This window comes from Papilio machaon, chromosome 10, assembly GCF_912999745.1.
Source record: "Papilio machaon chromosome 10, ilPapMach1.1, whole genome shotgun sequence".
Lineage (NCBI taxonomy): Eukaryota > Metazoa > Arthropoda > Insecta > Lepidoptera > Papilionidae > Papilio > Papilio machaon.
In genome coordinates, this window is record NC_059995.1 from 1,784,027 (window position 1) to 1,798,181 (window position 14,155).

The window sequence follows — 14,155 nt, forward strand, 5'->3', positions numbered from 1 at the left end:
TTATAACAATTTATTCACATCACTAGTCATTACCTATTAAGCGCATTAGGGATAAGTAATCCGATATCTGCTAGCTGCCGATCGCGTAACGTCTCGAAAGCAGACGTTTGTCAGAACATCCTGTATAATTAACAGATAATTAAAATAAAACAACTATGACGTCAATTATACTTTTGATATAAAATGTGATAAACAGATGGCAATCATTTAATGCTCATCTACAATGTCAGCAAAATTATACATAATCTGAGAAATGTGCTTGACGGGACTGAATGTTGGAGTAGATTTCCTCTGTTAAAATTTTCGCACAATTTTTTTTTTAGTTTTATAAAGCGATAATAGCCGAATGGTATTAACACCCGATCACAGGTCCATGGGATCAAATCCCGCTATTCGTCTATTGTTCTGAACCATTTCTTAGCACAAACTTCTTTTGTAAAAACACATGTACTTTGTTGATAAATCAAATAAATATATAAAAATAAAAACAAAGCCTAAAGCTTAGTTTAATTTATTTTGTTAATTACTAAATTCGATGCACAGTTTCCACATTCGATAAATAACTGAATCAATCAACCATAGGCGTTGGAATTCGACACATTTTTTCTATAACTTTCTTGATGTGCGCTTGATTAATCACCGATAATCTCATTAGGTGTTAATTGAAATTAATTATTGAGTGTAGACACGATAATCGAACAAAAACTACTCTACTGTACAAAAAAAAACAACTCCCATAATATTCCTACGTTAAAAAACATTTCATTAAATAAAACTTGGCTTTTAAACTAGTTTCGACAGACTGCTATTGATTCATTATATTTTAAAATGTGATCTAACCTTACATTTATTGTACGAAAAGTATGGCTAAGTAAATTATGCAATGGTTCAGGGAATGGGACAAATAAAGAGTTTGCGGTTGCCAGAGAACATTGACCCGGCGTGTGGTTGCCAGAATAAAAAATAACTAAATGATATGTTCACTTTAATGACATATACACTAATGCCAGCTTGACGTCTCTTCCCTTTTAATGCAGTCATTAAGATGACGAATGTCGCCATTTTGAATTCTTGCCAAAAAAGGTGCAAGGTTTAAAAATTGTTCCAAAGTAATTAATTTTATCACAAGAATTATTCGGACTTTGTCTATTTCATGTTTCATCTTTTAATTAAAAATCGATTCAACTTTAGATTGCGAAAAAAACTCATTAGATTTATACGTTTTTTTTTATTAAATAATAACTAATTTTAAAAAATATAACCTGCAAATCGCTTTCACTAGATTAAACACATTACTTACGATAAAAATTTCTTCAAAAATAGATAATTTAACACTGCATTCCATCACTAGTTATATCCTATTAAATGTTACAGAAATATCGTAGACACAAAAAAAATAAGCAAAGTTGTGACTCTTACGAAATGCGCGATAGAAAAGTATAGTATAGTGCGTAACAACCGTAATGACCGTGTAATGCACAGGAATTCGAATGGTCTGGAATAAAAATAGACCTTCTACTTATCCATTTACGAAGAGTGACATTATCAAGATAAAAATAGCCACGCTTTGCTATAAATAGCCACACATTATCCTCCAATAGGATTACAATAAAACATAAATTGTTGTTTGTTTTTAAAGCTATTTTAAAGAAAAGTTATTTCAGTACAGTTATTACCCACCTTATGATATAAAAACCCTACTAAGAGTTATTGGATGATATTTAAGAAGTCCCTAAATGTAGAATTGATATGAGAAATCAACTAAGATACTTTCTAAGTGGCTATTAAATGACCTCAGAGTCATACATTAGTCAGATTCGCACATTTAAATATTGCACACATATTCACAGTTAGATTTGAACATTTAATTGTTGTTACTACTACGTATTATAGACAAAATTCAAAATGTAGAGTAAAATAAATAGCCCATAGATAGCGTTGACAGGAAGGAGGAGACGGGAATTAATTGCCACTCTGTAACAATAAAACAGTGTTTATACTATCTACAGAATAGTACCTGGACTGTAGCGTAGTGTATGTGTCGCGTATTTACACTTTACACGATGACGTAATCGATAAAAGTTTAGATTTTGTCGTTTAATAGAGAAATTTTGTTTATCTGTTAAGGAAATTTCAACTTTTTAGATTTTTTTATTCAGATCGACGAATACTTTCCCTTAAAATTATCTAGATTTGAAAGAAAAACGTATGAAAATTATATTAATACAATTTACGGTCATCAAATAAGTTTAACAGTAGATGTATCAAGAGTTACTACTGACGGAAGACCTGTGTATTGTTTTTTTTTAAAGGAAGAGAGGTAACAAATACATTATTGTGTGTTTCGGCACTGGAAACCTACGACGATTGTACTCTTAACCAAGTTAAGAGTCCGCAAAAACGTCAAGTATTGTAGAATGCATGCGACACAGCGATACAGTGCGTTGACCGTGCGACCCGAGTCGAGGGCAAGCGGTCACCGGTGAGGGTCCGCCTACACTGTCGCCAGTGTTAGTGTAAACACAGCTTAAATTACCTACAAATTCATGACACACCTTGTGCCACATTACATTGAACTGAGTAAATTAGCAACGACTACATAACGTAGCACACGTGTCAGTAACCCAGAGGGATAGACAGAGATCATGGATTTATATTTAACACATAGGTGCGTATTACACTAAAATAATTGAGAACGTTCATCATTTTAGCGACTTCGTAAATGGGATAGAAAAATAACTTACTTTTAACATTTTACAAAGTGATACGTGCCATGCCATAACGTTTTTGTCGTATGAAATTCAACTCCACACGAGTCGACGGCACTAAATGTGTTAAAAATTACTATTATCATTTTCTACATTAAAAAAAAATAACATCTGGTCCAAGCATTTTTTTGCCTTAAAATACATATTCATTACAAATAAATAGAGTCAAATTATATTAAGATTTTATCGCTATGATATATGGTTGTAATCGTTCTCCATTAAGGCGTTTGAGAAATTGACTCTATTCTTAAAACGGTACTCCGCCTTAATTGCTAGACCATCTCACTTTTAATGAAATATTATTACGCTTTTAAGTAACGTAACTATTATTATTATTTAGTAATTTTATTTATAGACTAGTGGTCGACCGCGACTTGCATGCCCGCATGCATCAACTCAACCTTCACGTCAAAGTCCCGTCAAAATCGGGCCATTCGTTTCAGAGATTATCCAGAAACAAACGTGGCCTTGCGGACAGACAAACAGAAAAAAATGATTTTTCATTAGAAGTAAAAAATAACCTAAATACATCGTGAGTATGAAATATGACTTTTTTGTTATGTTTTAAAAAACAAACTTTTTCTAAAAACAAAACGTTAACACTATAATAATAACGTAATAATCATAAAGGTGTAAGAAGTGGACCTGGAGACTATTAAAAGATATTTATAAGAGATGAAATAGCCACTACAAAAACATGCAACTAATCTGATCAATTTGTAACAATAATTAAATCTATAAATTAATTAGTGATTGAAATACTAGATAGCAGGGATTTAAATACTAGCAGATATCTCGTGGTCAATCTATAAATCCTGCGTGACAGGATTCTTTTACATTTTTACAGGCGCCGGATACGTAACGACCAGTTTATAGACCTAGATTGTATCAGGCACTTCGTAATTAATAGCTGGATATATTTTTATGAAAATTTAATTAAAAGTGTCGTCCTCTGAAGTAGTTGTGCGCAGAGTGTTCGTGCTTTTGTTTGTCTTTCTGGATAGTCTTCGAAACGGCTAAGCCTTGAACGGACTTTGAGTGCATGCGGGCGTAATCTTATAAAATTCTCGTGTCGCGGTGTTTGTAGTTAAACTCCTCCGAAACGGTTTGACCGTTTCTCATGAAATTTTGTGTTCATATTCAGTAGGTCTGAGAATCGGACAACATCTATTTTTCATATCGCTATTAAGTTTTTTTTTAACTGCGGGCGGACGGTGTCGCGGGCGACTGCTAGTAGGATATATATTTTCTGCGTTGACGAAAATCAATATATGTCATTTTTGGCAAAGCCGTATATAACGTCATTATAGAGAGAGTAGTTTTTAATTTGTAATAACCGATGTTTTATTGTTATGAAATCGTTTGAGTGCAGTTGTTAAACGCTGACAGGACCGGACAGAAATATATGTCTAGGTACAATCACCGCCATATACTAAGGAGATTTTGGATTTTCAAATTTCATATGTACATTGATCCTACGTTCTTATGATACTCACTGGGCCAGACATTGACTATGATCTAGTCACCTTAGTTTTGGGTATTCTTCGAACACCTAGTCTTATATGATATGATTTGACAACGACGAATTAATTTTAGTTAAGCCTTAGTTATATTATATGGCGTTCAACTAGGATCTACGTTTCTAGTCGCCCTAACCGATATGGTTTTTACTGTTAATCCATATTTTTTTTTAAACTAAATGTGCCTTCATTCTAGGTATTAAATAAGCAAGTGCAATAACGGGCGCATCATAAGAGACAGATAAAACATATTACGAGAACAACTGGACTTTGAGTTACAGATGACTGACAGTAGAAGACAGAAATGTAATTTGTAAATGATATCAGGGGAGTACACACATTCTGCAGACATCAGTTGAAAGTAGAGCACGCACGTAACACGGACTCTTCAAATGTGGTACGGCAGAGTTAACGTGAAAGAAGAACATCCCGGAGAAACGAGTTTGTCCACGAGATACCTTGTTCCAAGACATGTTTGATCAACCGTTTAACTACTTAATACAGTAATTTAAAACTATTAAAAAATAAAAATGTCGTAAAGAATCTTGTAACACAACAGGAAAGAATACGCCGAAGTACAACACAATGCGGATTGTGTATTTGAAATTATCAATACCGGTAAATCGGGGTGAATAGAAACAAAACTAGAAAAGCCTTTACACTGTAATATTAAATAATTTTCGTTCACAAACCAATAATTTTATCTATGTACTCAAAAAAAAAATACGCTGTAAATAGTTGATTTACTCGTACTAACGAAAAGTTTATATCATGGTGTAAAATCTGATCTCTATATATATGGACAGGCTATAATCCGAGGTATTTTGTGCCTATTTGATTTTCTTTTAGACACGGACACTAGCAATTGGTAGCGGTGCGGTGGTGAGAATTCGAACTAATAATGGAGATAGAATTAACTGACAGTAACATTAACAGGCGCTTTTAAGTCCGAACGAAGCCAAAGCTGTCGTATTCCCAGCAGCGGTCAGTCCATATCTATAGAGGTCAGTGCTTTAAATGCATGAGAGTACACATTTAAACCACGCTACTTTAAGATCCCACGACCCACGACAATGATTTATAGTGCAAACTAAGTTAATTGAACCTGACCTAGAATTGTACAATTACTGTGTTAACGTCCTCATTTACGTTTTAATAGAGATTTTTTTAACAACAGTAACACACATTATGGACTTAGACTTATTGTTGTGTGTGAGTGTGGCAATTAATTTTAAAGGTTTAATTTAGAAACATCAGTCTTAATTTTTTTGGCTACATAAACATCGAACCCGGATCTTGGATAACAAATGCATGTTCACGGGGCCATCACATACGTTTAATTTTCACATGAGTAGGAAGAAAGCGTTTCTAAGAAGGACTTAATAAACAGTAAGTTGTTGAACAAACACTGACCATTCATGAATGGGCCGCCGCGAAGAAAACTGGCTTTTTATGGTATTTACTAACATTCTAATGAACACCTATACGTTTGGTATTAGAATGTGTGCCTTTACGAAACGGGTCCTGGATTCGATTGTCTTTTTTTATATTTGCGCATTATATAAATTCACAAACAAATGCATCATGCAGTATAAAGACAACAACAAGTTATAAAAGTATAGTCATAAGTTATACAAAATAAATTCTAAAACGTAGATTAATAATAATTAATATGTCATAGTAAACCATAATAGCTAGAGAACCATATTCGCTCACTCGTGTGCAATATTCAACATCAATCACTTGGTATTGGTACATATTCATTTCACTTATGCCGCCATACCAAAATGCACATTGCATTAAGGGTATTGGTTTTAAAGACACATCGGCATATTGTCTGGCTTTACTAGTGATGAATAATGCAAATGTGCAAGTTATGTGCGACTGGTGTTATGACAAACTTGCTTTGCAAACACTGGTCGTAATATTAGGACAACAGTGCATCAGGATCCGTATTCTGACAAATTTGGGACACCATATTTTTACAACCAATAATTACAATTATTGTGTTGCCAGTGGTCAAAACATACGTAGGTAATTTGTATCAATGGAGCCTTAGTATATAGTTATTTTAAAAAGTTTCTATCACTTCTTACAACTGAACTTGCATCGGATAGAGACAATTAAATCGCAGTTAAAAATGATAGTGATCAGTCTTAGTAAAATACTGGCCTATTATAATAGACCATTTAAATTTGCAGCGAATATAAAAAAGCAAATAAGTAATACTCGTTTTTAAAATCACAACTTTCTACCTTCACAACAATTAAATGGTATTAATGAATCACTCGTTGTGTCCCACGCATGCAAACAGCAACCTCATAGTCTATGCTAATTGCTTTTAAAACACGACAACGTCTCGAGGCGAACAACTGCGGCTCGCGGCCATTTTGTTTGACTTTTCAAGTGCCATCGGCAAACTACTTAGTCGCAAGTCAACGTACTGCAGCTTTCTAAGACGTATGCCAATGTATGGACGTCCCCAAAGAAATCTATCAACTTTTATGTCTCGTTCTGTTAAGGTCGTATGGTCGCATGTACCTCCATTTTGTTGTATAAAACCGCTTTTGCTGGTTTTACAGCCAGTAATAATTTTATTGGCCGTAAAGTCATAAGAAATAATTATGGTGCTAGTGTGCGATGGATGATTACAATGAACACACATGTAGCTCATTGTCTAAAATTATCGATAAACATTCCATTCGAGATAGACCTTAAATTACAACTTACCTTAACATAACCTCTGTTTGAATCCAACAGAAACTCTGAGCTAGTTTCGCTTCAAAAGAAGCTGAATTCATACTAGCTGTATTGATAATATATCTACTGTTTTAGTAATTTTAAGTAATTTAAGATTATATTTCCTTATATTTTCTTTACTATTTTCGAATAACAACATTTTTGTCTATATTTTCAGAACATCAATGCTGATCTTGATTGCGGTAGCGGCCGTGAGCACCGCTCCTGCACAAGAGTCCAACGACAACAACCTGACCAACGACAAGAAGGAGCCGACCACACACGAGCTGCTCAGCTCCCTCGGCCTCAAGAAACTGAGGATACCAGCGGCGCACCATAGGAAACGTCTCGCGGAACAGGGCAGGAGACACGGCACGGGAGATTCTAGAATGTACGTCATCAAACTACCACCAAACACCAGTTACTACAGTCACGTGGACCCTGCACCAGCCGCCGCTAGGACATTACCTCTACAAATGACCAGTAACGGGAAACCAGCTCGAGTATACCACTGGAATTTACCAGTACTCCATAAAATTGCTAAAACCAGACCCCAAGCGAGGTTTGACGACGATGTTATCGACGTAGAAAGCACACCGACGTGGCCTAAAGGATCCAATCACCATCCTAATTCCTTAGAAGCATTGGCTTACTACGTTCCAGCGAAGAAGACATCTTTCAGAAAGTATTACTCAGGAAATGGAAAGCCAAAGTCGTTCTACGTGCTCGAAAAGAACAAGCATACTGCGGAATATCATAAGCTTTTGCCGTAAATGTAATTTAATATTGTCTCGTCATAATCGAGGTATATAATGTTTAGGGAGCATTTGTAATTAATCGTAATCCATAGACGCATAGTTCCTCTATTTAAACTAGAGAAACGTATGAAAATTTGGCTTATATACAAAACAATCCCATCCATAAAGACGGCATTAAGTTGGAAATATGTTGAAAATTTAATGCTGGAAGTAAAAATGTTAGCTGTCGATAAATTAATTCAATAAAACTAAATAACCGACTATATTTTAAACAATTACTCTTATTAAAATACCTTAGAGGCTTAAGACTATTTAGGGCATTAGTGTTGCTACCACATAAAAGTACACATTACATTGTAGTAATTTACTTTACTATAATATCAGTATAGATTGTGTTATCTGTTGTGCTATAACTATTCTTTCAGAACAGATGTTTCATTTTCATTAATGTACGGTCTTATAATTAGGACCAAGTCTTTACATCTATATGTAATCTAATAAGACTCTAATGGTGTACTTAAAACTTTCTTTTAAAGTCAACAAAATACGTTTTTTTTATTTTATAAAATAATTATCATATCAATATAAATCTGTATAAAATTATGTCGTCTGGTAAATACTGACTTAAATTAGACCTATTGCAAGTTTGTGTTCTAAAACAATCTTTTATTTTATAATATAGATCTTATTAAAATGTAATATAAGTAAGTACTTGATCTTCTAGTGTATATAACGGCTTTTTTTTTTTGTTTTTAGAAGTAGGTGTTCAATAGGTGCTTAGATATGTTATTAAGACTGCAAAACGAATTTAAATTATTACGATTAGATATAAGTAAGCAAATGTTGCTACATTTTAGTTAAATGTAACCAGTACGTATTTGTATTAAATATTTTCAAAATAGAAGAAAATTTAACACAAAAGTTCTAACAAATTAAAAAAAAATCTTCTTTGAAAATATTTATAATACTGCCAATTGCATTTAAATTTACATTTACTTAACTGTATACTTATAAACTTTAATTTAAAAAGTAAATATAAAATAAGAAGTAGTGTACGTTGTTCGCAATATTTTACTTTTATGTATAAGATATTACGTAAAAAATGTGAAGCCAACGATAACTGCTTTCGTAAACGACAAATAAATATAATAAGCCTGAGATGTGTTTTTTATTATCTATAAATGCATATGAATCATTAACAACAACTGGAACCTATGAATATTCTAAACAGCGCTAAAACAGTGCCTGTTATTCAGTTTAGCGAATCTGAGTTAAAAAAATATAACGGAGGCTCGTTTGCTATGGGGATGAATATAAGCATAAAATATATACATACATACTTAATACAAAAATATAAGTTTCGGTCATACTTGAAATCTGACAAAGAAGTCTTGGTAACCTGCTAAGCTAAATCCTGACCAGACCAAATCATAATCCCAGTTGGCTTAGATGCAAGTCTAAAAATTGGTGTTCCCGCTGCTCGTTTGCCCCCTTCTCTTATAAAAAAAAAGAGAGATTAGGCTCATTAATAAGTTTAAGACATTAACTAAAGAATATATTAAGTATACTCTAGTAATTAGATTAGGACGCAAAAAAATAACAATGTTCTTCATAGTGTTGTGCAGATGACAGCACTGTGAGCTGTGAGGAAATCTTATGTTAAAAACTATTTATTTAAAAAAAATATTCTGTTACACTAGTGACAGAAAGCAACAAAATAGGTTTTTTTCAATGCAAATAATTGAAATTTGTAATTTAGAACCTGAATAATGTCATCATTTTTATGCACTTTTATCTCCATAAACGCCATATTTTACCACAGTAGCAAGTGGCAAATGGCAACACAAAGTGCAAAACAATATGGTGGAAGCGGCAAGCTCGAGCTGTCATGTCAATTATCTCAAAATGTTTATTATTTTGTAAATAAATATTATAATTTTACAAAAATGTCATCAACAGAGCCTTCACAAAATAAAACATGGGAACTTTCACTTTACGAACTCCATCGGACGCCACAAGAAGTGATAACAGATGCCACGGAAATTGCGGTATCCCCACGAAGCTTGCACAGCGAACTGATGTGTCCGATTTGTTTAGATATGCTGAAAAAAACGATGACTACTAAAGAATGTCTCCATAGGTTCTGCTCAGATTGTATAATAACTGCACTTCGATCAGGCAACAAAGAATGTCCGACGTGCCGCAAGAAATTGGTGTCGAAGCGTTCTTTGAGACCCGATCCGAACTTCGATTTGTTAATATCTAAAATCTATCCTAGCAGGGATGAATACGAAGCTCATCAGGAGCGCGTACTGGCTAAGCTGAATATGTCTCATTCCCAAGCGTCTTTAGTGAATTCTATTACTGAGGGTATAAAACTTCAGTCACAGAACAGACCACAACGATCAAGAAAAAACCAAGAAGAAAGCAGCAATCCGTCGAATTCAAACGGTACTTCGGAACCTGCTCAAAACGGGAACAGTTCCTCAGTGCCCAAAGATGGGACATCAGCTGGTAATCCGACACCCCCTGGTCAGTCTACTTCCAACCCAGCGTCGGTGCGAAGTACCCCATCTCCTGTACCTTCAAATGTAAGCTCTGTGTCAAAAAACACAAGCACAACTAAAAGGGCAAAATCTGTTCTTACATCGGAACGCAGTGAGGAAAGTGAATCTAGTGATGGCAGGTCTGTTTTCATTATAAACATTTTAAAACATGTAAATAACCAATTTGGAATGAAGTAGCACACTTCGAAATTATCCAACCATTTCTAGAAATGCTTTCTTTGCCTGTAAGAGGAATTGCGAACCTAAATTACAGAGTACAGTTTAATTGGATTATATATTATATTATTATTATTCCTTATATTCAAAATTTATTTAACATGAAGTATATTATCCTACATTATTTATATTTAAGAAAGATATATTTGCCTGTTTTTGTTGTGCCAAAATAAACTATTTTTTACAAGAAAAAGTCAACAGGTAAATTTTCATTCTTGCTTTAGTTTTTGAGTTGCAATAAAATATTTTATTTTCTTAAATGTTTTTTAAAGTATTAGCTTCAAAATGTTGTAGTAGAATTTATTTAATTTACATAGAAAATACACATAAATATATCATTGAATCTGAATACTATGGATGAAAAGTTACTTCTAAAAGAAAAAAAAAAACAAATAAAAGTTGAAAAAATGCAATCATAATTACAAGTCATCCTCAATTCAAAATTTAGTAATTGTAATTTGGATGTTATTAAATTTAAAGTAAAATTTTAATTAAATTACACAATTTAATACATACATAATATTCTTAACAAATTCAGTGTATTTTTTTTTTACATTTATGCCTTTTTTATGCACTCTACCTGCTTTCTAGTATTTCTAGCCATATTTCTTGTTAATATTCACTTATTCAACTTATATGCTTCTTCTTATAGTATTTCTATCCCATCTTTTAAACTAAAACTCTTAAACTAATCTATTATAACCTGTTAGTAAAGCTATAAAATACTTATTTTAAAACCAATAGATGTTTCATTTACTTGAGCATGTTCATGTCTTTTTGTTGGATTTTTTTTGTATTAATTAATTATTGTTTCAGAACTGAAGGTGAAAACTCAATGGATACAGAGGGGGAGGGGGAGCCCCTAAACCCAAATGAAATAGAGTTAGTGTTTAAGCCTCATCCTACGGAAATGACTGGAGATAATCAACTAATGAGAGCCCTGAGAGATAGTTCTGTGAGGTATCTTAAGACTACGGCTAATGCTTCAGGTATTCTTATTCCTATATTGTTTATAATACAAGAAAAATCTTGACCATAAGCATTTCATTCTAGATTTATTAGCAGGAAATAAATTATTTAGATTTGATTTTTTGGTGTAACTTTGCAGACTCAATAACTTTTTTTCTGGTGTCTAACTTACCACAGAAATTATTTTTAATTTGATTGATAAATGTTCTAGACTTATCATAGTATTAATAAGTGAAAACATTTTTTTATTTATTCTTTACATTATAAGGTTGCAAGTAAGTAAGCGGCCATCTGAATACACCAAAATAAAGCGACCACTGCCCTTAAACATCAATTGCATTGCCTTTAATTGACAGAGGAGTTGACTCCTTGAAAGAGTATATTTCCTCTACCTATGTTCTATTCCTTCTTTGACAAATCAGTGTTTAATAACATATCCATCAAAGGATAATACTCAATTAATGAAATTTTATGCTTCATCCATAACTGTATTAAATTCCAGTGGATCACCTAAGTAAATACTTAGCGATGCGTCTCACACTGGATCTGGATGCGGAGTTGCCAGAGGCGTACCGGCTGCTCAACTTCTGTATCTACGTAGCGCCCTCGCCCGGACAGTTTGTACCCCTCGCTGGCTCGCAGACACTGAGGCAGATCAATGATAAATTCTGGAAGGTAACTATGTAACTGTCGTCGTATGTAACACTCCTACTACCCAGATAGTTATGTAAACAGAGAGAAGGGAGAGTAAAGAATTATTACACTCCTTTAATTTTTTCTTTTACTCAGTGGTATACGCCAGTAGTACGAATTTGTTGCAAGAATCCTTTGGCTCTCCCGGTGCAATATCACGAAGCCACAGAATACATGCTTCTAGTGGAAATAAGTTCCGTGTCTTGTCTCATGAATGTGCATTCCGGAGGCCTTATTTTAGTTCTATTTCCTTTCACACCCTTTTGGAAAGACGCAATGGAAGAGGAGAGGTCTCCTCCTCCATCAATTAAGGGTAGGCACCGCACCTGCAATTGCGAATGTCTATGGGCAGCGGTTGCTTTGTCATTTCAGAGTATTCTTTAATATTACGCACAAACACTCCAATTTTATTAAGTGTATAGATTATTATTTATTTAAGCTCCAACAGATTGCTTCTGTAAGCTATAACTAAAATAAAACACTTTTTTCATCCTTGATCCAATTCAGACTTTCACATATATCAAAAAGTAAACAATAGACAAAGTATATTGTTCGTTTTTTGTTTTGAATATACTCTTTTGTATAAAACTTCTTTGCTAATCTTTGACACAATCTTTTTTAAAACAAATATCTGTTTTCAGGTGAACAAGCCACTGGAAATGTATTATTCTTGGAAAAAGACTTAGGGAATGAAACTCATTTTAGTTATGCTATAACATAACTAAAATGATATCTAGAACATAGTTTAGTGTAATTACTATATGTATAAGTATTTTTAATGTAAGATATATGGACTCGTTATTCGAACATGATAAATAGAAATATTTAATATATATGAATCTATAGTTCAATTTTATATAGTCTGTTGACAGCTCCGGAATATTCCAAATGTATATTTTGTTTGTATGATTAAAAAATATATGTTATATTTTATATTATTTTTAATTTGTTTAATATAAATACAATTTATAATTAAATTTATACCAGAAATATGCACTTCATATTAAATTCATCATTTTTAAATTAAATCGGATTGTATTGGATTTTTGTTGAAATGAAATATTTCAAAGCTGTCAACTTCACTATATAAATACCATATGTACTACATATTGTAATTCAATTAAATATCAATAAAACAATGCCGTAATTAAATAAACAACTATTATAATTATCAATAGAATTTGCAATTTTTAATAACATATAAAGTAATTTAAAATAAGAATTTTGTAATAAAATGATAATTTTTCTGTAAGTTTCCATTGCAGAAACATGTTTACAAAACAACAATCAAATCAGGATAAGTGAAATTCAAGGAACTGAGTTACTTTTCTCTCTTACTAGCTGTCGCCCGCGACTCCGTCCGCGCGCAGTTAAAAAATGGGGGGGGGGGTATGAAAAATAGATGTTGGCCGATTCTCAGACCTACTGAATATGCTCACAAAATTTCATGAGAATCGGTCAAGCCGTTTCGGAGGAGTACTTTGACGAAAACTGTGACACGAGAATTTTATATATTAGATAGAGGTTTCTCTCAAACCAGAGTTACTCGCTTGTGTAGGTTGTCCGTCAGGAAACAATGATTCTCGCTTATCCTGGTTCTACTATAGTGACTCATTCTCTAAAACTAAAGAGAGAGAAAATCCGTTGTACAATTTAATCAGGAATCATAGTCAATATGACAGATAGTAATTTAAAATATATAAATACTAGCTTTTACCCGCGACTCCGTCCGCGCGGAATAAAAAAAATAGAAAATGGGGTAAAAAATATCCTATGTCCGTTTCCTGGTTCTAAGCTACCTGCCCACCAATTTTAAGTCAAATCGATTCAGCCGTTCTTGAGTTATAAATAGTGTAACTAACACGACTTTCTTTTATATATATAGATGTGGAATTTGTATACTGCAAAGAAAGTCATGCTTACAA

The 14,155-nt window shown here is 33.1% G+C and overlaps 2 protein-coding genes across 2 annotated transcripts in view; both read left to right on the plus strand.

Annotated features, from left to right (window-relative positions):
- Window positions 1-8,196, plus strand: part of LOC106713353 — a 36,636-nt gene extending 28,440 nt beyond the window's left edge. Inside the window, exon 2 of the mRNA XM_014506155.2 lies at window positions 7,206-8,196. Within this exon, the coding sequence (XP_014361641.1) occupies window positions 7,206-7,800 (595 nt within the window). The 3' untranslated portion in view covers window positions 7,801-8,196. The remainder of the gene's footprint in view (window positions 1-7,205) is intronic.
- A 1,449-nt stretch (window positions 8,197-9,645) lies between these two features.
- LOC106713350 (E3 ubiquitin-protein ligase RING1) lies at window positions 9,646-13,031 on the plus strand. Its single transcript, XM_014506151.2, has 4 exons — window positions 9,646-10,471; window positions 11,385-11,557; window positions 12,040-12,212; window positions 12,872-13,031. The coding sequence occupies exons 1-4, from the start codon at window positions 9,732-9,734 to the stop codon at window positions 12,914-12,916; spliced, it is 1,131 nt and encodes a 376-aa protein (XP_014361637.1). The 5' UTR covers window positions 9,646-9,731; the 3' UTR covers window positions 12,917-13,031.
- The last annotated feature ends 1,124 nt before the right edge of the window (window positions 13,032-14,155 follow it).